The 25,514-nt window shown below is 49.5% G+C and overlaps 1 protein-coding gene across 4 annotated transcripts in view; it reads left to right on the plus strand.

Moving 5' to 3' along the window:
* Positions 1–6,982: 6,982 nt before the first annotated feature.
* Positions 6,983–25,514, plus strand: part of cul2 (cullin 2) — a 77,164-nt gene continuing 58,632 nt past the window's right edge. Inside the window, exons 1-4 of one of the 4 annotated variants that reach the window (XM_041183878.1) lie at positions 6,983–7,335; positions 14,020–14,145; positions 19,956–20,058; positions 22,807–22,901. In XM_041183878.1, coding sequence (XP_041039812.1) covers positions 14,027–14,145; positions 19,956–20,058; positions 22,807–22,901 — 317 coding nt within the window. In that variant the 5' untranslated portion in view covers positions 6,983–7,335; positions 14,020–14,026. Of the gene's footprint in view, positions 7,336–14,014; positions 14,146–19,955; positions 20,059–22,806; positions 22,902–25,514 lie in introns of all 4 variants that reach the window. The other 3 variants (XM_041183877.1, XM_041183880.1, XM_041183879.1) reach the window with 3 other exon arrangements.

The raw sequence follows: 25,514 nt of genomic DNA on the forward strand, positions 1-25,514 counted from the left end.
TGGAAGCCAACATAAAGGGGAATCCCGAAGTCTTCTAAGACATATAAATAGTAAATGGGTGGTCAAGGGAGGGGTAGGGCTGATTAAGAATCAAAAAGTGGATTTATGCATGGAGGCAGAGGGCATAGCTGGGATGTTAAATTAATATTTTGCATCTATTTAACCAGGGAAGAAGATGCTACCCAGGCTATGGTGAAAAAGGAGGTAATTCAGACTCTAGGAGGGGTTAAATATGATAAGGAGGTGGTACTGGATCTGTACTTAAATTGAGGTACCAGGACTGGGTGAGATGCATTCGAGGATACAGTGGGAGTGGAAACTGAGGAGGCACTGGCCATAATTGTTTAGTCTTCTTAGACTCAAGGGTGAGTCAGAGGACTGGAGAATTGCAAACATTACACCCTTGTGCAAAAAAGGGTGTTAAAATAAGCCCAGCAACTTAAGCCAGTCAGTTAGTGGGGATACTTCTAGAAGCAATAATCTGGAACAAAATTAATAGCTACATGGACAAATGCAAACTAATTAAGGAAAGCCAGCATGGAATGCTTGAGGGAAATTATGTTACTGTAACTTGCTGGAGTGTTTTGATGAGATAACAGAGTGTGTTGATGTGGTGTACAGGGGCTTCCAAATGGCATTTGATACAGTTCCTGCACAAAAGACGTGATCAAAGTTATAGCTCATGAAATAAAAGGGATGGTAGCAACATGGATACAAAATTGATTAAGAGACAGGAAACAGAGAGTAGTAGTTAATGGATGCTTTTTTGGGCAGGAAGAAGGTTTGCAGTGGAGCTCCCCAGGGGTCAGTGTTGGGTCCTTTGCTTTTCCTGATATATATTATTAACTCAGACCTTGGTGTACAGGGCACTATTTCAAACTTCGCAGATGATATGGAACTTGGAATCATTGGACTGTGAATAGGATAGTGTAGAACTTCAAAAGTACATAGCCAACTTGGTGGAATGGACAGACAGGTGGCAGGTGAAGTTCATTGCAGAGAAATGTGAAGTGATTCATTTTGGTAGGAAGAATATGAAAAGACAATACAAATGAAGGGGTACAATTCTAAAGGGGATGTAGGAGCAGAGGGATGTATATGTGCGTAAGCCATTGAAGGTAGTAGGACAGTTATGTATGTTCAGACACCACCATCACCATCCCTGAATATGTCCTGTCCCACCAGCAGGACAGGCTCAGCAGAGGTGGCGGCACAGTGATATACAGTTGGGAGGGAGTTGCCCTGGGAGTCCTCAACATCGACTTCGGACCCATGAAGTCTCATGGCATCAGGTCAAACATGAGCAAGGAAACCTCCTGTTGATTACCACATACTGCCCTCCGTCAGCTGATGATTCTGTGCTCCTCCATGTTGAACATCACTTGAAGGATGCACTAAGGGTGGCAAGGGCACACAATGTACTCTGGCTGGGGGGGCTTCAATATCCACCACCAAGAGTGGCTCGGTAGCACCACTACTGACCAAGCTGTCTGAGTCCTAAAGGACATAGCTGATAGACTGGGTCTGTGGCGGTAGGTGAGGGAACCAAAAAGAGGGAAAAATATACTTGACCTCATCCTCACCAACCTACCTGCCACAGATGCATCTGTCCATAACAGTATCCGTAGGAGTCACCACTACACAGTTGTGGTGGCAACGAAGTCTCTGCTTCACATTGAGGATACCCACCATCATGTTGTGTGGCACTACCACCGTGCTAAATGGGATAGATTTCGAACAGATCTAGCAACTCAAGACTGGGCATCCATGAGGCGCTGTGGGCCATGAGCAGCAGAATTGTATTCTAATACAATCTGTAACCTCATGGCCTGGTATATCCTCCACTCTACCATTACCATCAAGCCAGGAGATCACCCCTGGTTCGATGAAGAGTGCAGGAGGGCATGCCAGGAGCAGCACCAGGCATACCTGAAAATAAGGTGTCAACCTGGTGAAGGTATAACTCAGGACTACTTGTGTGCCAAACAGCATAAGCAGCAAGTGATAGACAGAGCTAAGCGATCCACAACCAATGGATCAGATCGAACCTCTGCAGTCCTGCCACATCCAGTCATGAATGGTGGTGGACAATTAAACAACTCACTGGAGGAGGAGGAGGCTCCACAAAATATCCCCATCCTCTATGATGGAGGAGCCCAGAGCATCAGTGCAAAAAATAAGGCTGAAACATTTGCTACAATCTTCAGCCAGAAGTACTGAGTGGATGATCCATCTCGACCTCCTCTGGATGCCCCCAGCATCACGGATGTCAATCTTCAGCCAATTCGATTCAGTCCACGTGATATCAAGAAACAGCTGAAGGCACTGGATGCTGCAAAGGGCTATGGGCTCCGACAATATTCCGGCACTAGTACTGAAGATTTGTGCTCCAGAGCTTGCTGTGCCCCTAGCCAAGCTGTTCCAGTGCAGCTACTACACTGGCATCCACCCGGCTATGTGGAAAATTGGCCAGATATGTCCTGTACACAAAAAGTAGGACAAATCCAACCCAGCCAATTGCCCACCTCATCAGTCTACTCTCGATCAACAGTGAAATAATGGAAGGGGTCATCAACAGTGCTATCAAGTGGCACTTGCTAAGCAATAACCTGCTCACTCTTGCCCAGTTTGGCTTCTGCCAGGGCCACTCAGCTCCTGACCTCATTACTGCCTTGGTTCAAACATGGACAAAAGAGCAGAACTCCTGTGGTGTGGTGAGAGTGACTGCCCTTGACATCAAGGCAGCATTTGATAGAGTGTGGCATCAAGGAGCTCGAGCAAAACTGGAATCAATGGGAACCAGGGGGAAAAACTCTCCGCTGGTTGGAGTCATACCTAGCATAAAAGATGATGGTTGTGGTTGTTGGAGGTCAGTCATCTTAGCTCCAGGACATCACTGCAGGAGTTCCTCAGGGTAGTATCATTGGCTCATCCATCTTCAGCTGCTTCATCAATGACCTTCCTTCTATCATAAAGTCAGAAGTGGGGATGTTTGCTGATGATTGCACAATGTTCAGCACCATTCACGACTCTTCAGATACTAAACCAGCAAGACCTGGACAATATCCAGGCTTGGGCTGACAAGTAGCAAGTAACATTCACACCACACAAGTGTCAGGCAATGGCCGTCTCCAACGAGAGAGAATCCAACAATCGCCCCTTGATGTTCAATGGCATTACCATCACTGAATCCCCCACTATCAACATCTTAGGGTTACCAATGACCAGAAACTGAACTGGACTAACCAAATAAATACTGTGGCTACAAGAGCAGGTCAGAGGCTAGGAATCGTGTCACGAATGACCCACCTCCTGACTCCCCAAAGCCTGTCCACCATCCACAAGGCACAAGTCAGGAATGTGATGGAATACTCCCCACTTTCCTAGATGAGTGCAGCTCCCACAACATTCAAGAAACTGGACACCATCCAGGACAAAGCAGCCCACTTGACTGGCACCACATTCACAAACATTCACTCCATCCACCAACGACGCACAGTAGCAGTAGTTTGTGCCATCTACAAGATGCACTTCAGGAATTCACCAAGGTTCCTTAGATAGCACCTTCCAAACCCACAACCACTACCATTTAGAAGGCCAAGGACAGCAGTTGATGGGAACAGCACCACCTCGAATTTCCCCTCCAAATTAATCACCATCCTGACTTGGAGATCCATCGCCATCCCTTCACTGTTGCTGGGTCAAAATCCTGGAACTCTCTTCCTAACAGTACTGTGGGTGCACCCACATGACCAGCCAGCAAAGCCCACATCCCATGAATGAATAAAAGAAAAATTACAATACGGGCAGACAGTACAAGATCAAGGAGGTTATGTTGAATAAAAATAAAATACCACGGATGCTGGAAATCTGAAACAAAAACAGAAAATGCTGGAAAAACTCAGCAGGTCTAATAGCATCTGTGGAGAGAAAAACAGAGCGAACGTTTCAAGTCCGTAAAACTCTTCTTCAGAGCTGTTCAACTTGTAACCTTCAGAGGTTATGTTGAACTTGTATAAGATACTAGTTTCAGCCTCAGCTGGAATACTGCATCCAGTTTTGGGTGCCACATTTTAGGAAGGATGTGAAAGCTTTGGAGAGAGTGCAGAAAATATTCACTAGAATAGTTCCAGGGATGAGAAACTTCAGTTATGAAGACAGATTGGAGAAGTTGGGACTGTTTTCCTTAGAGAAAAGAAGGCTGAGAGGAGATTTGATAGAGATATTCAAAATCATGAAAGATCTGGACAGAGGACCTGGAGCTGAAACCATACTCAGTAAGTGAGCTGGAGTTGGGTCATTCTGGCTCAGTGATCTGAGTGTACTGGAGTTAGTATGATTGCTCTTCAGCTAGATTCAGAGTATGTGTGAGTGAGTATTTAAATCACATGGATCTAGAATTATTGTGAGTTGTCTGAAGTAGTGAGCAATCTGGAATCAATGTAAGTGATCCAGAGACAGTGTGAGTGATAGAATTAACGAATGCTCTGTTATCAGTGTAAGTAATCTAGAGCTTTTGTGAGTGAGGGGGCAAGTACTTGATCTGTAATCAGTGTAAGTGATCTTGAGTCAGTGTGAATGAAGGAAAAAATGAGTGCTCTGGGAGTATAAATGATCTAGAGTTGATGTGAGTGAAGTTGCAAGGTGTTTGCTCTAGAATCAGTGTGAGAGGTTGATCTGGAATAAGTATGATTGAGTGAGTAGCCAATCTGGAGTCATTGTGTGTGTGGATGACTTGGAGTTAGTGTGAATGTGTGAGGTTGATCTAGAGTCAGTGTGAGGGTGCCTAATCTGGAGTCAATGTGATTGAGTAAGTGGTTGACCTGGAGTCAATGTGAGTGACTGGTTGACCTGAAGTCAGTCAGTGTGCCTGATCTGGAGTCATTGTGAGAGATTACATATGGGTATATGAAACAGGAGCATAAGTAGGCCATTCGGCCTCGCGAGCCTGAACTGCCATTCAATAAAATCATGAGTGATCTGTTTGTGTTTCGAATTCCACATTTCCATCTATCTCTGATAACCCTTGATTCCCTTGCCCAAGAAGAATCTAACTAGCTCTGCCTTAAAAATAATCAATGACCCCACCTCCACTACCTTTACAGGCAGAGGGTTCCAAAGTTGCACAACCCTCTGAGAAGTCAGTGTGAGTGACGAGTTGATCTGGACAGCAAATGTGCCTGATCTGGAGTCAGTGTGACTGAGTGAATGGTGGAATTCAAATTCATTTAATTAATAAATTCATTTATAAAAAACAATATAACAATTGAAAGCTATTGTCAGTAATGGCGCCCATGAAACTATCATCAATTGTTGTAAAAAAAACCCCATCTGGTTCACTGATGTCCTTTAGGAAAGGAAATCTGCCATTCTTACCTGGTCTGGCCAACATGTGACTAAAGACCCACAGCAATGTGATTGACTCTTAACTGCCCTCTGAAATAGGCTAGCAAGCCATTCAATTATACCAAACCACTGCAAAAAAAGTTGAATCAAATGGACTGCATCTGTTCAAGAAGACAGCTTCTCAAGGGCAATTAGGGATGGGTGACAAATGCTGGCCTTGCTTGTCACACTAACATCCTATGAAAGAATACAAATCATTTAAGATCTGGAGACGCTGGGTGAGGTTGGTCTGCAGTGAGGGTGAAAGGTTTATCTGGAGTCAGTGAGTAGTTGATCTGTAGTGAGTATGAGTGAGTGAGTGACTGACCTGGAGTTATTGTGAGTGAGAGAGACATTGATCTGTAGTCAGTGTAAGAGATTGGTCTGGGGACAGTGGTTGATCCGGAGTATGAGTAGGTGTTTGGTTGATCCAGAATCAGTCTAATGAGTGGCTGATCTGGAGTCAGTGTGATGAATCATTGATCTGGAATGGTTGATCCAGCGTCAGTGTGACCCAGCATCAATCTAAGATTGATCTGGAGTCAGTATGATCTGGAGTCACTGTGATCCAGAGCCAGTGTGGGTTTGATCTGAAGTCAGTGTGTGGGGTGAGATACTGATCCAGAGTCAGTGTGATCTGGAGTCAGTGTGATCGAGTCAATGTGATCGAGTCAATGTGATGAGAGCTTGATCCAGAGTCAGTGTTATCTGAATTCAGTGTGATCTGGAGTTGGTGTGATGAGAGGTTGATCCAGAGTCAGTGTGTTCCAGAGTCAGTGTGATGAGAGGTTGGTCTGGAGTGAGTGCGATCAGAGCTTGATCCAGAGTCAGTATGATCAGAGGTTGATTGGAGTCAGTGTGATCTGGAGTCAGTGTGATCTGGAGTCAGTGTGATCAGAGGTTGCTCCAGAGTCAGTGTGTTCCAGCGTGAGTGTGATGAGGTTGATCCAGAGTCAATGTGATCCAGAGTGAGTGTAATGAGAGGTTGATTCAGAGTCAGTGTGATCCTGAGTGAGTGTGATGAGAGGTTAATCCAGAGTCAATGTGATCCAGGGTGACTGTGATGAGAAGTTGATCCAGAGTCAGTGTGATCTGGAGTCAGTGTGATGAGACATTGATCTGGTGTCAGTGTGATCCAGATTCAATGTGATGAGAGGTTGATTCAGAGTCAGTGTGATCTGAATTCAGTGTGATCTGGAGTTGGTGTGATGAGAGGTTGATCCAGCATTAGTGTGTTCCAGAGTGAGTGTGATGAGGTTGATCCAGAATCAATGTGATCCAGAATGAGTGTGATGAGAGGTTGATCCAGAGTCAATGTGATCCATGGTGACTGTGATGAGAGGTTGATCCAGAGTCAATGTGATCCAGGGTGAGTGTGATGAGAGGTTGATTCAGAGACAGTGTGATCCAGAGTGAGTGTGATGAGAGATTGATTCAGAGTCAGTGTGATCCAGGGTGAATGTGATGAGAGGTTGATTCAGAGTCAGTGTTCCAGCGTGTGTGTGATGAGGTTGATCCAGAATCAATGTGATCCAGAGTGAGTGTGATGAGAGATTGATTCAGAGTCAGTGTGAGCCAGAGCCAGTGTGATGAGACGTTGACCCAGTCAGTGTAATTCAGAGTCAGTGTGATCCAGAGTGAATGTGATGAGAGATTGATTCAGAGTCAGTGTGATCCAGATTGAATGTGATGAGAGATTGATTCAGAGTCAGTGTGATCCAGGGTGACTGTGATGAGAGGTTGATCCAGAGTGAGTGTGATCCGGAGTCAGTGTGAGTCAGTGTGTGGCTGATCCGGATCCCCAGGCGGCCAGGGGTCGCTCGCTCTCTCTCTCTCTCAGTTTGAGTGCCCCGGCTGCCGTACACACGCTGCTGGGATTAGCCCCGTCCGGGAGCCGAGCGGCCGCCGTGGATTCAGCGCAGGCGATAAAGTTGAGGCCGGGCTCGGACGGTGAGAAGCGGGGATTGGGTGGGCGATGTCGCCGGTTGGGTTTGGCCTGGTTCTAGTTCCTGCTCTAGCGCCGGGCCGGCCTCTCCCGTGTCTGTCAGCCGGAGCCGGCTGTCCGCTCTCGGCCACCGGGAAGCGGCCTTTCGGCCCCTGGCCGGCCGGCGCTACTTTAACGGTGACTCGGCGGCTTCGATCTGAGCCTGAGCGGAGAGGCCGCAGGGCCGCCGGCTGTCTCTGGTCGTGGGAGCAGGCTCCAGGCCTGTGTCCTCCAGGCCGGTCACTCAGTGGGGGGGGGGACACTGAGAGCCCGGACAGGCCGGGGGCCGGGGCTGCCACCCGGGGAATCAGAGCCGGAGTCCGGAGTGAGGGAGCCTCAGGGCAGGTCAGAGTCATCAGCTCGGAAATAATAATGCCCCCCGCGTCCTCCTCCTCCTCTCACCTCCCCCCCCACCCCCTCTCCCCACAATCCCTCTCCCCTCTCCCCCACCTCCCCCCTCGCCACTCTCCCCCACCTCCCCCCTCGCCATTCTCCCCCACCTCCCCCCTCGCCATTCTCCCCCACCTCCCCCCTCGCCATTCTCCCTCCCCCTCCCTCGCCACTCTGCCTCCCCCTCCCTCGCCACTCTGCCTCCCCCTCCCTCGCCACTCTGCCTCCCCCTCCCTCGCCACTCTGCCTCCCCCTCCCTCGCCACTCTGCCTCCCCCTCCCTCGCCACTCTGCCTCGCCAGTCTCCTTCGCCACCTCCCCATTCCCTACCCACTCTCCCTCCCTCCCTGCCCTCCCCATTCTCCCTCCCCTCCCCATTCTCCCTCCCCTCCCTCCCCCTCCCTCGCCACTCTCCCTCCCCCCTCGCCACTCTCCCTCTCCCCCTCGCCACTCTCCCTCCCCCCCTCGCCACTCTCCCTCCCCCCCTCGCCACTCTCCCTCCCCCCCTCGCCACTCTCCCTCCCCCCCTCGCCACTCTCCCTCCCCCCCTCGCCACTCTCCCTCCCCCCCTCGCCACTCTCCCTCCCCCCCTCGCCACTCTCCCTCCCCCCCTCGCCACTCTCCCTCCCCCCCTCGCCACTCTCCCTCCCCCCCTCGCCACTCTCCCTCCCCCCCTCGCCACTCTCCCTCCCCCCCTCGCCACTCTCCCTCCCCCCCTCGCCACTCTCCCTCCCCCCCTCGCCACTCTCCCTCCCCCCCTCGCCACTCTCCCTCCCCCCCTCGCCACTCTCCCTCCCCCCCTCGCCACTCTCCCTCCCCCCCTCGCCACTCTCCCTCCCCCCCTCGCCACTCTCCCTCCCCCCCTCGCCACTCTCCCTCCCCCCCTCGCCACTCTCCCTCCCCCCCTCGCCACTCTCCCTCCCCCCCTCGCCACTCTCCCTCCCCCCCTCGCCACTCTCCCTCCCCCCCTCGCCACTCTCCCTCCCCCCCTCGCCACTCTCCCTCCCCCCCTCGCCACTCTCCCTCCCCCCCTCGCCACTCTCCCTCCCCCCCTCGCCACTCTCCCTCCCCCCCTCGCCACTCTCCCTCCCCCCCTCGCCACTCTCCCTCCCCCCCTCGCCACTCTCCCTCCCCCCCTCGCCACTCTCCCTCCCCCCCTCGCCACTCTCCCTCCCCCCCTCGCCACTCTCCCTCCCCCCCTCGCCACTCTCCCTCCCCCCCTCGCCACTCTCCCTCCCCCCCTCGCCACTCTCCCTCCCCCCCTCGCCACTCTCCCTCCCCCCCTCGCCACTCTCCCTCCCCCCCTCGCCACTCTCCCTCCCCCCCTCGCCACTCTCCCTCCCCCCCTCGCCACTCTCCCTCCCCCCCTCGCCACTCTCCCTCCCCCCCTCGCCACTCTCCCTCCCCCCCTCGCCACTCTCCCTCCCCCCCTCGCCACTCTCCCTCCCCCCCTCGCCACTCTCCCTCCCCCCCTCGCCACTCTCCCTCCCCCCCTCGCCACTCTCCCTCCCCCCCTCGCCACTCTCCCTCCCCCCCTCGCCACTCTCCCTCCCCTCCTCGCCACTCTCCCTCCCCCCCTCGCCACTCTCCCTCCCCCCCTCGCCACTCTCCCTCCCCCCCTCGCCACTCTCCCTCCCCCCCTCGCCACTCTCCCTCCCCCCCTCGCCACTCTCCCTCCCCCCCTCGCCACTCTCCCTCCCCCCCTCGCCACTCTCCCTCCCCCCCTCGCCACTCTCCCTCCCCCCCTCGCCACTCTCCCTCCCCCCCTCGCCACTCTCCCTCCCCCCCTCGCCACTCTCCCTCCCCCCCTCGCCACTCTCCCTCCCCCCCTCGCCACTCTCCCTCCCCCCCTCGCCACTCTCCCTCCCCCCCTCGCCACTCTCCCTCCCCCCCTCGCCACTCTCCCTCCCCCCCTCGCCACTCTCCCTCCCCCCCTCGCCACTCTCCCTCCCCCCCTCGCCACTCTCCCTCCCCCCCTCGCCACTCTCCCTCCCCCCCTCGCCACTCTCCCTCCCCCCCTCGCCACTCTCCCTCCCCCCCTCGCCACTCTCCCTCCCCCCCTCGCCACTCTCCCTCCCCACCTCGCCACTCTCCCTCCCAACCTCGCCACTCTCCCTCCCACCCTCGCCACTCTCCCTCCCCCCTCGCCACTCTCCCTCCCCCCCTCGCCACTCTCCCTCCCCCCCTCGCCACTCTCCCTCCCCCCCTCGCCACTCTCCCTCCCCCCCTCGCCACTCTCCCTCCCCCCTCGCCACTCTCCCTCCCCCCTCGCCACTCTCCCTCCCAACCTCGCCACTCTCCCTCCCAACCTCGCCACTCTCCCTCCCCCCCTCGCCACTCTCCCTCCCCCCCTCGCCACTCTCCCTCCCCCCCTCGCCACTCTCCCTCCCCCCCTCGCCACTCTCCCTCCCCCCCTCGCCACTCTCCCTCCCCCCCTCGCCACTCTCCCTCCCCCCCTCGCCACTCTCCCTCCCCCCCTCGCCACTCTCCCTCCCCCCCTCGCCACTCTCCCTCCCCCCCTCGCCACTCTCCCTCCCCCCCTCGCCACTCTCCCTCCCCCCCTCGCCACTCTCCCTCCCCCCCTCGCCACTCTCCCTCCCCCCCTCGCCACTCTCCCTCCCCCCCTCGCCACTCTCCCTCCCCCCCTCGCCACTCTCCCTCCCCCCCTCGCCACTCTCCCTCCCCCCCTCGCCACTCTCCCTGCCCTCTCCATTCTCCCTCCCCTCCCTCCCTGCCCTCTCCATTCTCCCTCCCCTCCCTCCCTGCCCTCTCCATTCTCCCCCCCCCTCCCTCCCTGCCCTCTCCATTCTCCCCCCCCCTCCCTCCCTGCCCTCTCCATTCTCCCTCCCCCCTCCCTCCCTGCCCTCTCCATTCTCCCTCCCCTCCCTCCCTGCCCTCTCCATTCTCCTCCCTGCCCTCTCCATTCTCCCCCCCTCCCTCCCTGCCCTCTCCATTCTCCCCCCCCTCCCTCCCTGCCCTCTCCATTCTCCCTCCCCTCCCTCCCTGCCCTCCCCATTTCCCCCCCATTCTCCCTCCCCTCCCTCCCCATTCTCCCTCCCCTCCCTCCCCATTCTCCCTCCCCTCCCTCCCCATTCTCCCTCCCCTCCCTCCCCATTCTCCCTCCCCTCCCTCCCCATTCTCCCTCCCCTCCCTCCCCATTCTCCCTCCCCTCCCTCCCCATTCTCCCTCCCCTCCCTCCCCATTCTCCCTCCCCTCCCTCCCCATTCTCCCTCCCCATTCCTCCCCCCCTCCCTGCCTGCCCTCCCCCCCCTCCCTGCCTGCCCTCCCCCCCTCCCTGCCTGCCCTCCCCCCCCCTCCCTGCCTGCCCTCCCCCCCCCTCCCTGCCTGCCCTCCCCCCCCTCCCTGCCTGCCCTCCCCCCCCCCCTCCCTGCCTGCCCTCCCCCCCCCTCCCTGCCTGCCCTCCCCCCCCCCTCCCTGCCTGCCCTCCCCCCCTCCCTCCCTGCCCTCCCCATTCTCCCTCCCTCCCTCCCTCCCTCCCTGCCCTCCCCATTCTCCCTCCCTCCCTCCCCTCCCCATTCTCCCTCCCTCCCTCCCCTCCCCATTCTCCCTCCCTCCCTCCCCTCCCCATTCTCCCTCCCTCCCTGCCCTCCCCATTCTCCCTCCCTCCCTCCCTCCCTGCCCTCCCCATTCTCCCTCCCTCCCTCCCCTCCCCATTCTCCCTCCCTCCCTCCCCTCCCCATTCTCCCTCCCTCCCCCCCTCCCTCCCCCCTCCCCATTCTCCCTCCCTCCCTCCCTGCCCTCCCCATTCTCCCTCCCTCCCTGCCCTCCCCATTCTCCCTCCCTCCCTCCCTGCCCTCCCCATTCTCCCTCCCTGCCCTCCCCATTCTCCCTCCCTGCCCTCCCTCCCTGCCCTCCCCATTCTCCCTCCCTCTCCCTGCCCTCCCTCCCTCCCTCCCTGCCCTCCCCATTCTCCCTCCCTGCCCTCCCTCCCTGCCCTCCCTCCCTGCCCTCCCTCCCTGCCCTCCCCATTCTCCCTCCCTCTCCCTGCCCTCCCTCCCTCCCTCCCTGCCCTCCCCATTCTCCCTCCCTGCCCTCCCCATTCTCCCTCCCTCCCTCCCTCCCCGCCTGCCCTCCCCGCCTGCCCTCCCCATTCTCCCTCCCTCCCTCCCTGCCTGCCCTCCCCATTCTCCCTCCCTCCCTCCCTGCCTGCCCTCCCCATTCTCCCTCCCTGCCTGCCCTCCCCATTCTCCCTCCCTCCCTGCCCTCCCCATTCTCCCTCCCTCCCTGCCCTCCCCATTCTCCCTCCCTGCCCTCCCCATTCTCCCTCCCTCCCTCCCTGCCCTCCCCATTCTCCCTCCCTGCCCTCCCCATTCTCCCTCCCCCCCTCCCTCCCTGCCCTCCCCCCCTCCCTCCCTGCCCTCCCCATTCTCCCTCCCTGCCCTCCCCATTCTCCCTCCCTGCCCTCCCCATTCTCCCTCCCTGCCCTCCCCATTCTCCCTCCCTCCCTCCCTGCCCTCCCCATTCTCCCTCCCTCCCTCCCTGCCCTCCCCATTCTCCCTCCCTTCCTGCCCTCCCCATTCTCCCTCCCTCCATCCCTCCCTGCCCTCCCCATTCCCCCTCCCTCCCCTCCCCATTCTCCCTCCCTGCCCTCCCCATTCTCCCTCCCTCCCTGCCCTCCCCATTCTCCCTCCCTCCCTGCCCTCCCCATTCTCCCTCCCTCCCTGCCCTCCCCATTCTCCCTCCCTCCCTGCCCTCCCCATTCTCCCTCCCTCCCTGCCCTCCCCATTCTCCCTCCCTCCCTGCCCTCCCCATTCTCCCTCCCTGCCCTCCCCATTCTCCCTCCCTGCCCTCCCCATTCTTCCTCCCTGCCCCCCATTCTCCGTCCCTGCCACCCCTCCCCTCCCTGTTCTCCCTCCCCTCCCCGTTCTCCCTCCCCTCCCCGTTCTCCCTCCCCTCCCCGTTCTCCCTCCCCTCCCCGTTCTCCCTCCCCTCCCCGTTCTCCCTCCCCTCCCCGTTCTCCCTCCCCTCCCCGTTCTCCCTCCCCTCCCCGTTCTCCCTCCCCTCCCCGTTCCCCCTCCCCACTCTCCCCCCCTCCCCTCTCCTCCCCTCCCCACTCTCCCTCCCTCTCCTCCCCTCCCCACTCTCCCTCCCCTCCCCTCCCCACTCTCCCTCCCTCCCCTCCCCACTCTCCCTCCCTCCCCTCCCCACTCTCCCTCCCCAGTCTTCCACACTTACCCACCCTCTCCTCTCTCCCCACTCTTACCCACCTTCTCCTCCCTCCCCACTCTTACCCACCCTCTCCTCCCTCCCCACCCTCTCCTCCCTCCCCACTCTTACCCACCCTCTCCTCCCTCCCCACTCTTACCCACCCTCTCCTCCCTCCCCACTCTTACCCACCCTCTCCTCCCTCCCCACTCTTACCCACCCTCTCCTCCCTCCCCACTCTTACCCACCCTCTCCTCCCTCCCCACTCTTACCCACCCTCTCCTCCCTCCCCACTCTTACCCACCCTCTCCTCCCTCCCCACTCTTACCCACCCTCTCCTCCCTCCCCACTCTTACCCACCCTCTCCTCCCTCCCCACTCTTACCCACCCTCTCCTCCCTCCCCACTCTTACCCACCCTCTCCTCCCTCCCCACTCTTACCCACCCTCTCCTCCCTCCCCACTCTTACCCACCCTCTCCTCCCTCCCCACTCTTACCCACCCTCCCCTCCTTCCCCCTCTCTCCCTCCCTCCCCACCTCTCCCTCCCCTCTCTCCCTCCCCTCTCTCCCTCCCCTCCCTCCCTCCCCTCCCTCCCCACCCTCCCCTCCCCTCTCTCCCTCCCCTCCCCTCCTCTCCTCTCCGTCCCCTCCTCACTCTTCTTCCCCCCCCTTCAACTCCCTCACCGACCTCCAGCCCCACCTTCTCACTCTTACCCTGCTTCTCCCTCGCCCTTTCATCTCCCTCGACTTTCATCTCCACACACCCCCCCTACCCGACCCCGTCTCCCTCCATCTCACCTCTTTTCCTGCCCGAGGGACACCCCCCCCCCCCCCCCGCCCAATCTCCTCCATATTTCCTAATCCCTGTTTCACTCTGTACCACCACAACTGCCTCAAATCCTTCCACCCTTTCATCTCCCTTCTACTTTGTTTCAAAAGGCAGCATCCTGATTGATCACCATTTAACTGACTGTTAACTTGTTTTCGCATTGCTTTATGAAATGTTTTCTTATCATAGTGTAACATTTTTGATGGCATTAATTTCAGATCAATTTTTCAAAAGATAATTACAATGTTGTTTCTTTTTCAAGCGAAGCCGTACAATGTCCCTGAAACCACGTGTGGTGGATTTTGATGAAACATGGAACAAACTCCTGACAACAATCAGAGCAGTTGTCATGCTGGATTATGTTGAGAGATCTACCTGGAATGACCGGTTCTCGTATCCTTCATTCCTTAATGGCCAAATGAAAGAATTGTAGTTTTCAGCATGATTTCAGCATTTTAAATTTATGCAAAATATTTGGTTATCAGAAAGTGGTTGGGTATTACCAAAATGGCAATCCCAGCAACTGTAAGGGATCCCAATAGTGCCAGAGATAATATTTGTTTGGCAAGAATTTTTGTCCTCATTGATTTCATCAGCAAACTTCATGCAAACAGTTGTGAATCTTTGGAATCTGTATCCTAGAAGGTTCTGAGTGCTCCTTAATATAATTAAGGCTGAATAGACTGTTCCAAAGAAGTCACATTGGACTCAAAACGTTAACTCTGTTTCTCTTTCCACAGATGCAGCCTGACCTGCTGAGTTTCTCCAACGTTTTCTGTTTCTGTTTATGAATAGGCAGATCTTTGGTTTCTTGGAACTAAGGGATATGGGGAGTGGGCAGGAAACAGAGTTGAGGCAGAAGATCAGCCATGATCGTATTGAATAGCAGAGCAGGCTTGAGGGGCCATTTGGTCTACTGCATTTTTTGCTTCTGCTCTTACAAATATATCTGTTACAGTCATGTGTATTTGCTTTAACAACTTGATTATACTGTTGCTAATTGGTCATTGGTTTATGAGGGTTTTTCCCATAAATACTATATTTTTGGGCTTATTTAATACTGGTACTGCTCCATAGCATGCAGTTGCTCATCGTTTTGTTTTTAGGAACCAAATTTGGTGCCATTTCCCTTATGTTTTCAAATGAGCTCAATCATACCATTACTGAAACTGAAACAAAACAAGTCAAAAACTTATTTCTAAAATTGAAACGATATTGTATTTAAAAGCTGTTTATCATTTAGCTTTCAAAAGCCAATCTCTGATGTTGTAAATATATTCTGAAGTGTATTTCTGTTGGTGATTTTGCTACATGGAGGGTCTGAGGAAAGATTGGATAGGGCGGGGTCGCTTTCCTTGGAGCAGCAGAGGTTGAGGAGGGACCTGATAGAGGTGTATAAGATTGAGAGATATAGATAGGGTGGATAAGAAGGCACTTTTTCCATTAGTAGAGGGGTCAATAACCAGAGGGCATAGATTTAAGGTAAGAGGTAGAAGGCTAGGAAGGGAGTTGAGAAATATTTTCATCCAGAGGGTGGTGAAAGTATGGAACTCACTGTCTGAACGGGTGGTCGAGTCAGAAACTCTCGTAACACTTAAGAAGTATTTCGATATTCATTGGCATTGCCATAGCCTCCAGGGCTATGGGCCAAGCGCTGGAAAATGGGATTAGTGTAGTCAGATCTTTGTTGACCAGCACGGACACGAAGGGCCGAATGGCTTCCTGTGCTGTAAATGTCTAAGTCAATAATACTGAAAGGGGAAATTATACCTAAATTTTACTTCATAAGTTTTTATTTCTTCATTCAAAATTCCCAATTAGCCTGCTATTTAAGGGAGAGGGAAACCAGGGAATTATGGATCAGCTAACCTACCATCTGCTGTTGGGAAATGGCTAGAGTCAGTAATTCAAGATAAGTGACTGAACACTTTTTAAAAATTTTCAGCTGATCAGAGATAGCCAGCATGGATTTGTGAAGGGTAGATCATGCCTGAGAGTCCTGACTAAGTTTTTGAAGAAGTGACAAAAGTAGTAGACAGGGGAATGTCTATGGATGTTGTTTATATGGAATTCCAGAAGGTATTTGATCTAGTCCCTCATAAATGACTGTGAACTAAAATTATTGCTCATGGATTTGACCAAGTTAGGAAATTGGCAGAGAGGAAGGAGACAGAGTAAGGATAATGGGCAGGTTCTCTAATTGGCTGGATCTGATTTGTAAAGTTCTGTGTTAGGGCCTCAACTAATGTATCATTATTATACCATAGTATACTATATAATACTACTATAGTTGTTAACAATTTAGATGGTTCAGTAGGAATTCACATACCTAAATTTGTGATGACACAAAGGTGACATCATAGATGGAAGCATAAAACAACAAAGGGGGAGATGGATGAATTTAAGTGAAAGGGAATACCATGACAAATAGATTTTAATGTAGGCAAATGTGAGGTTTGAACCTAAATTTAATAGTGTGTTTTCTAAATGGTGAGAAGTTAGAAACGGTGGAGGTTCAAAGAGAATTTGAGTACACATATCATTAAAATATCATGAATGAATACAGAATAATTAAAAAGGCTCATGGAATGCTGGCCTTTATATTTATAGTAATGGGATACAATGAGGTAGAAGTTATGCTTCAGCCCTACAAAGCCCTGGAGCACTGCACCTTAGGAAGAATGTATTGGCCTTAGAGGGAGTGCAGTATAGATTTCCTAGAATGATACCTGGATTCTAAGGGTTAAACTGTGTTTATGAGGAGAAATTAAGCAAACAGGTTGTATGCCATCAAGTTTCAGGTTAAGGGGTGATTTCATTTAAGTTTTCAATATGTTAAGGGGAACAGGTAAGGTAGATTGGAAGAAACTATTTCAGTAATTTGTAGAGACTAGGACCAGGGTCATAATTTTAAAATTAGAGCAGCCTTTCAGGAATGAAATTAGGAAACACTTATTCACGCAGAGGGTAGTAGAAATTTGGAACACAATCTCCTGCAAACAACAAGCATCAATAATATCACAGAATCTTTACAGTGCAGGAGGTGGCCATTTGGCCCTTCAAGTCTGCACTGGCTCTCTGAAAGAGCATTCCACCTAGTCCCACCCCCTGCTTTATCCTTGTAACCTGCACATTACACCTTTTCAGGTAGCAATCCAATTTCCTTTTGAACACATTGATCAAACCTGCCTCCACCACCCTCTCAGGAAGCTCATTCCAGACTTCAACCACCCTCTGGCTGAAAACATTTTTTCCTCACATCACATTTACTCCTTTTGCCAATTATTTTGAATCTATGCCCTCTAGTTCTTGATGTTCTCCTGAAAGGGAACAGTTTATCACTATTTATCCTATCCATACCCCTCAGGATCTTGAATACCTCTATCAAGTCTCCTTTCAGCCTTCTTTTCTCCAAGGAAAAGAGTCCCAACCCCTCCAATCTATCCTCATAGCTACAGTTCTTTCTCTCTGGAATCATTCATGTGAATCTCCTCTGTATTCTCTCCAATGGCAGGATTGAATTGGCTGAGTGGCAGGAAGCAGAGGGTGATGGTCAAGGGGTGTTTTTGTGACTGTGTCCAGTGGGGTTCCACAGGGATTGGTGTTGGGTCCCTTTCTGTTTATGGTATATATAAATGATTTAGACTTGAATGTAGGCGGGTTGATCAGTAAGTTCGTGGATGACACAAAAATTGGTGGGGTGGTAAATAGTGAGCAGGACAGCCTTAGATTACAGGAGGATATAGACGGGCTGGTCGGATGGGCTGATCAGCGGCAAATGGAATTTAATCTGGATAAGCATGAAGTGATGCACTTGGGCTTGATGAACAAAGCACGGGAATACACGATGAACGGTAGGACCCTGGGAAGTACCGAGGATCAGAGGTACCTTGGTGTGCATGTCCACTGGTCCCTTAAGGTAGCGGGATAAGGTGGTTAAGAAGGCATATGGGATACTTGCCTTTATTAGCCAAGCCATAGAATATAAGAGCAGGGAGGTTATGCTGGAACTGTATAAAATGCTGGTTAGGCCACAGCTAGAGTATTAACGTACAGTTCTGGTACCCGCAATATAGGAAGGATGTGATTGCACTAGGGAGATTGCAGGGGAGATTTACCAGGATGTTGCCTGGGCTGGAGAGTTTTTGTTATGAATAGAGATTGGATAGACTGGGGTTATTTTCCCTGGAGCAGAGGAGATTGAGGCGGGGGGAGCGTGATTGAGATGTATAAAATTCAGGGGCATAGATAGGGTAGACAGGAAGGAACATTTCCCCTTGGTGGAGGGATCAATAACCAGGGGGCATAGATTTAAGGTAAGGGGCAGGAGGTTTAGAGGGGATGTGAGGAAGTATTTTTTCACCCAGAGAGTGGTGGGAACCTGGAACTCATTGCCTGAAAGGTTGGTGGAGGCAGAAACCCTCATAACATTTAAGAAGCATTTTTAGATGTGCACTTGCAATGCCATGGCATACAAGGCTATGGGCCTAGTGCTGGAAAATGGGATTAGAATAGTTAGGTACTTGTTTGACCGGCGCAGACTCAATGGGCTGACAGGCTTTTTTCTGTGCTGTACACGTTGATGACTCAATGCCATCACACTCTTCTTCACGTATGGTGCCCAGAACTAGATGTAGTACTCTATTGAGGCCTAACTAGTTTCTTTTACAAGTTCAACATGACCTCCTTACTCTTGTACTCAATGCCCCTATTATTAAACCCTAAGACACTGTTTGCTTTATTATCTGGGGTCTCAACATGCCTTGCCATCTTCAATGACCTGTATACATGTACACCGACGACCCTTTGTTCCTGCACCTCCTTTGGAGCCTCTCCCTTTATTTTGTACTGTCTCACCATATTCTTCCAACCAAAATGAATCACCCCACACTTCTCTGCATTGAATTTCATCTGCCACTTGTCTGCCCAATCCACCAACATGCCTATGTCCTTTTGAAGTTCAGAACTATCCTCATCACAGTTGACAACGTTTCCAAATTTTGTATCATCTGCAAATTTTAAAATCATGCCCTGCACACCACAGTCTAGGTCATTAATATATATATCAGGATCCCAACACTGACCCTTCGGGAACTCCACTACAAACCTTCCTCCAATCTGAAAAACAACCATTTATCACTACTCTGTTTCCTGTCACTCAGCCAATTTCTTATCCAAGTCCCTACTTTCCCTTTCATTCCATGCCCTAGAATTTTGATTTCAAGTCTGTTATGTGGCACTCTGTCAAATGCCTTTTGCAACTCCATATACACCACATTAACAGCATTTCCCTTATCAACCTTCTCTGTTAGATCTTTACTGTTAAAATACTTGTAACCTGCTGAACAATTAGTGCTTCATTTTTCACTGAAATTCTGTATTACATGGATTGCATGAAAGAAATGTGGTTGATATTTAGAAGCAGAAAGCCTCTTTCATTGCTAAATTGGAAAACAGAATGCACAGTATCCCTTTTGGAGATAAAACAACATTTGAAAGCCCAGCAGAATTTGTGATGAAGAAAAACAAAATAATATGAGAGAAATGTGACATGCTATTTACATTAACATCCTAAGGCAATACTCTATATATGGCCTGGCATTATAATTAGTACAATGCTATTGCTACTTCATATTTAACTGTGTGTGGGTAATTTGTGAAAAATAATAGCCTGTAAAGGTCAAAGTCATAAATAGTTCAGGTAGTGATCCATTTGATTGAAAATAATAAAATGATTATTAACTTTGTTATGAGTGTATTGAAAACTCCGAGTACAACTGGCAAGGATTTAATTAACACAGTTCATAAATTTTCATGTAATATGAAAATATTGTACATACTGAGAAGAGGGATTATTAGTGCAAATAACTAATTGATGTTTATCAGCTAAACCATATGTGGTTAAAACCATAAAAATAACTCCATTGCGGAATAAGTTGTGAAAATACTACATTGACTCAAATATAGATAGCACTTTTTTTTAAAGCAATAAAAATTGTTTATTTTTATGTATCTTTTGTATACGGGCTCTTTTTGCCTGGGAAAGAATTCCATTCTGAGGCATGTCGGCCTGCTTCATACAGTAGCAATTTAGTTTAGTTTGTGTCTCAATGAATCATTAATAGAATTTTTAAGATTTACTTTTGATATTAAACCTGTTTTGTTCACTATTTTCCCCTCACTGTCCTTAATGTTCTATTCAGAGACATTTATGCTTTGTGTGTTGCCTACCCAGAACCTCTGGGAGAACGACTCTACACGGAAACAAAAATTTTTCTGGAAAATCACGTCCAACATTTGTACAAGGTACATCTTCACTTTGGTGAACTTTACTGCAGACTTTCACATGTCTGCATACTGTATATGGAGTATAGAGCAAGAAAGGAATGATGGGCCAAATTTTCATTCCAGGATTGGGAACCCAACACCTAAAACATGAGTCCTGACCCCACACCATGTCAGCATCAGAAAGACAATGCAATTTTCAAAGCATCAGCCACTCATTGGTCAGTAGCCAAATTCAGCACCCAGTTAGGGGCATTGGGTGCAGGCAGGAGATAAGCATGGAGGGATCATTTAAAAGGCAGCCTGCAGCAGTCACCACTCTCATTGTTGCCTTTGGAACAAGGAGAGTAGAGGGCCAGCATTGGTTTGGGAAACATTCCTGACGATCCAACCCCTCCCCAATTTCTGATGCCTCCTTTGTGGCCCTGATTGAGGCTGTGGCAGACAGGAAAGCTGTAAATCTTCCCATCTCTGGAAGAAGAGCTCCTGCAAGGTAGACCAAGCAGGAATGTTTGAGGTGACCACAGATTGCAGCAGCCTCACATTCGTTAAAATCAAGCCACTTGCCTCAAGTGGTGACAACTCTCTGCCCCTACACGAGCAACTGGGTTTAAATCTCCCCTTTTAAACACTCTTTTCACACTACAGTCATAAGCACTAATGGCTACCTGATGTGTTCCCAATAGCTATGCTCAAACATGTTCCAGATATTGTGTTCCTCATGCCTGCCATGTGAAAATTAATTGTTGCTCCCTATATTCTAAAATGAGCTCAACAAGCGATTAATTGGAAGCATGCAAGTTGTCAGCTCCTCCTCTGCTGCCCTCCCTCTGAAATTCTAATTACATCACTGAGACCAGTGATGCCTCCAGGTGCACAATTTTCTGGGTCCATCCACACTGGAACTTGCCCCCACGGGTGAATTCTGCAATTTAACTTCCCTTAGGAAGTGAATACCCATAAATAGAACTTTAATTTTGTTAAAGACCCTCAAAGGTAATTGAAGGAAAATACCAATATATCTAAACTTCCAGTCTACGTTATTTAACATGGTTGGTTGTGTTCCACATATGATACTTTTACAGTCCAAATAGGATCACAATCAAATATTCAATGATGCGAGTCAGTACTTTTCCTGCAACCACCCAGAACTGTTCAAAAGTGGGTATTCAATAGTTTCCCTTTCAAACAAGGAGTTTTGCTAATGGGGATACCTTTTTAAAAATTGTACTTACTAGATGAACTAACATCATCAGTCGGTAACATTATTTTTTCCAGTTCCACACTTAAACGCTATGGACCAAAGAGTCTCGAGGTCAATCTCTTGTCAATGCTGAATTAGCTGGTGTAAGCCGAGTTAAACTTATCTGCGCGGTCATTGTTTGGGATATTGCACAGCAATTGATATGCTTCACTTAGCACCCTTTGCCATGCTTTCCATTACTGATTTCTGCCCTGGGATTTGAATAGAAGATGCTTATTGTCTTTGCTCCATTCCTTCATGGACAAATGTCTAATCTGTCCCTTTCTCTTGATCAAGTGTTGAAGATGGGGACCTTGCCCCAATCACAGAAATCTGTGTTCCATCATTGTTTAGTGTAGAGCTTACTGAAGCAGTTAAGCTGAAAGCCACCTTAATATTTTTATATCTTGGACTGCTGGAAAATATAAATCTGAATCGCGAAAACATATTTTTCAGTGTTCTTAATTGATGCAGAAAAATATAGGGTAGAAATTTTCTATTTTACCAAACCAGAAGCCATGTCATGCTAATTTTTCTGAAAGGAGTCAACTGGAAATATTTACTATTGTGATAATGCAGCTAGTTTTCACCTTTCCACTCTGAGAACCATTATATTACATATAGAGTACAGAATACTGCTTTTTTAATGAAACTTAGGACATACAGCACAAACAGACCATTTGGCCCATTGATATTTTGTCTGTACAGTACCAGTGTTCATTCTCCACTTCTCTCATCTTCCCTCATCCAAATCTATCATTGTAACCCTCTATTTTCTTGTTCCTTGTATGCTTACCTAGTTTTTTTTGCTTCAATCACTCCCTGAGACTGTGAATTCCATATTCTCACTTCTGTCTGGGTAAAGACGTTTCTTCTGAATTTCTTGGTGACATTTGGCCTAAATCCTCCATCACATTCACCAAAATCCTATCCAGGCTGGTGGTTTGGCAATAGAGTGGCCAACTCTGATATAATAAAAACCCCAGAATCATGTGAAGTCATGATTTTAATGCAGTGGATATCTACAATACACTTCCAACTCCTGGCATCACACATCAATAAACAATGCATTGGTAAATAACATGGACAGGAGATACCAGTCTATCCACTTTCCTCTAAAACTCAAGAGCACCAGATAAATATAGAGGGATGCTTCATGGATCACCCAACTTTTGAATAAGTAGAACAGAGATAGTAAGTTCTCTGGTTCCAAAAATGTAACTGTTTTCAGGAAGAAATGTCCCACAAAGCAACTTAAAGCTAAATAAGGATATGAAAATAGCAGAAGTAATTTTGTACAACTTTCAAATGTTGTACTTAAGAATGTCAGTGTATTTCTTAGTGCTGTGAAAGTTCCCACACAATCTCCAAATAAAATCTCCTCAGAGGTGTAAGACTTCGAAGTAAGTTGCCCTTGACTAGAATATTGACTTCACTTATGTTCATCTAAATCATCCAGCTCTCATGATTTTGGAACTAGTTTTGTCCTTCAAAATAAAATGTTCTTGATGTACTTTTATTTACAGAAAGTTCTGGATTCCGAAGAAAAGATTTTGACCATGTACCATAAATATTGGGAAGAGTACAGTAAGGGTGCTGATTACATGGACTGCTTATATAGGTAATACGCTTTCTTTAAAAAAAAATTCAAAGTTGCTAGTTTTTTTTCTTCCAAGGCATGTGTTGCAATTGACAGGTTAGAATCATAGAAAGTTTAAGGCACAGAAAGAGGCCACTTGGCCCATAGTGTCTGTGCTGGCTGGAAAACAAGCCGCCACAGCCTAATCCCACTTTGTAGCATTTGGTCCGTAGCCCTGCAGATTAAGGCGCTTGAGTGTATATACAGACATCTCTAAATAAGTTGAGGGTTTCTGCCACTATTAGCTTTTCAAGACCTTTACTACCTTCTGGGTGAAAAGAGTTTTCCTCATCTCCCCTCTAATCTTTCTACCGATCTCTAAATCGATGTTGAATCTAGATTGAATTGGTAATAAAACTTTTACTTTTGTGTCCTTAGTTGACAAGAAGGAGATCTACATGAACTGAGCAGCAGTTGTGTACATATAATTTCCTCTTCCTGTGATTCTAGCTTGATGAGGTCACTGTTAAAACCTCTTTCCCTAATTTGTGAGAATCAGAGTGCTATGTTGTTTCAGTAACAATCTGCTCATCAAATGTTTAACAAAAAAAATTAAAAACGTATTGACGAATGTTGATCTTCCTCCCATCGTCATGATTCACTCTGCAGCTTTCTTAAGAAAAATATATAAAGATATGAATTTAAAACATATTCTTTGTGAATGCTTCAGGTTATCACTGTAACCAGTTGATTTCCCCATACGTTATGTGCATTTGTTTTCTGGCTGTGGGTGCTGCTGGCCAAGCTGCAGTTAATGCCTTGAGATGTTGGAAGTGGGTCGCCTTGACTTTCTGCAGCTCTGCTGGTGATTATGCACTCAGAATTGTTTTAGAAAGGAAATTCCAGTATTTTGATCCAATGAAGGAAGAGTTCTATCAAATGTCCAAGTCAGGATGGTGTGAGACTTAGCGGGAAGCTTGGAAGTGTTGGTGTTCTTATAAGCTTTCTACTCTTGCTCTTGTAATAAAGGTTATAGGGCTTGAAGTGCCATCCAGATAAAATAGCCAAATTCATGTCTATACTGCAGCCACAGTATGCCAGTAGTGGCGGGTGGATATTCAGCTCTGTCCTGGATGGCATTGATTGCTTGTCGTTGTAACTTCACCTAGCTAAGCCAGTGGTGAGTATCTTATCACAAGCCTGACTTAAGCCTTGTAGCTGCCAGAAATATTCCCTCTAAACTGCACAGCAACTTGGAAGTTGATGTGTAGGCTGCACTTAGGTCGGCTCCCTTAAATTACCGTGTGTGCATGACCCTGCAAAACAATTTCAAAAGGCCATAAACTAAGGAATTGCTTGCATATTCAACATAAAAATGACAGGGACCATTGGCTACCAGAGAATGTTTGAAGGGCCAGTAGATGAGCCTCTCATCGTAGTGTATCATCGTCTCCCCTGCTCTTGTAACCATGTTGATATGACTGATGCAGTTAAATTTTTGGCCAGGGGTGACATCTCTATTGATGGCAGGAGACTTAGTGATTAAAGGTCAAAGGGAACCAGATGGAACTTGTTTATGATGGTTATTGCTTGGTGCTTATGTAGTGTAAATGTTGCTTGCACAGTTCTAAATGTAGTTTCTTTTTAAATCATTTAAAACTTGCAAGCAGTTGAAAAACTAATGATGTGGAAAACAATCTGATATGATTTGTGTAGTTTAAACAGCCCTTAGGCAGTCAGACACTGGTCAGCATGTGAACTTTGCATACTAGCTTTGAATCAAGATATTCCTGTAGGATTTGAATTTACAACCTCCTTTTAAAAATACAACTGCAGCTGTTTAGATGTCTATGTGTGATGAAATATTGGTACAAAACACCATTCATCTACTAATTACAACATACAGCAACAGTGTAGCACAGAATCTTAGAATTATACAGCTCAGAATGGACCAAATAGCCTCCTTGCGCCTGTGCCTGCTGTTTGGTAGAGCTAGCAATTACTCTCTTATTCTTTCCCATAGCCCTGCAGATTTTTCTGCTTAAAATATCTATCTAAGTCCTTTCGAAAGCTGCCAACGAACCTGCTTTCCACCAGCCCATCAGGCAGTGCATTCCAGATTACAACAACTTGCTGTGGAAAAATATTTTTCTCATTGCCTCAGATTCTTTTGCCAAACACCTTAAATCTGTGTCATCTCATTGCAAGCCCTTCTGTCATTGGAAAGCATTTCTCCTTATTTACTCCACCAAAACCGTTCATGATTTTGCACATCACTTTTATCTCTATCACACCTCCTCTTGGCTTCCTCTGCTCGATGGTGAACAACCCCAGCTTCTCCGAGAACAAAATACAGCGGATACTGGAAATCTAAAATAAAAACAGAAATAGAAAATCCTGGAGGTACACAGGTTTGGTAGAAGCTGTGGAGAGAGAAACTGATTTAAAGTCTCTCCACACAATTGAAGTCCCAGAATTGAACACAGTTACTCCAGCTGAACATAAGAACTAGGAGCAGGAGGAGGCAATTCAGCCCCTCGAGCTTGCCCCGCCATTCAACACGATCATGGCTGATCTCATTTCAGCCTCAACTCCAATTTCCCACCCTCTCCCCGTAACTTTTCAACCCATTACTAATTAAAAATCTGTCTACTC

The sequence above is a fragment of the Carcharodon carcharias genome, chromosome 3 (genome assembly GCF_017639515.1).
Source record: "Carcharodon carcharias isolate sCarCar2 chromosome 3, sCarCar2.pri, whole genome shotgun sequence".
NCBI lineage: Eukaryota > Metazoa > Chordata > Chondrichthyes > Lamniformes > Lamnidae > Carcharodon > Carcharodon carcharias.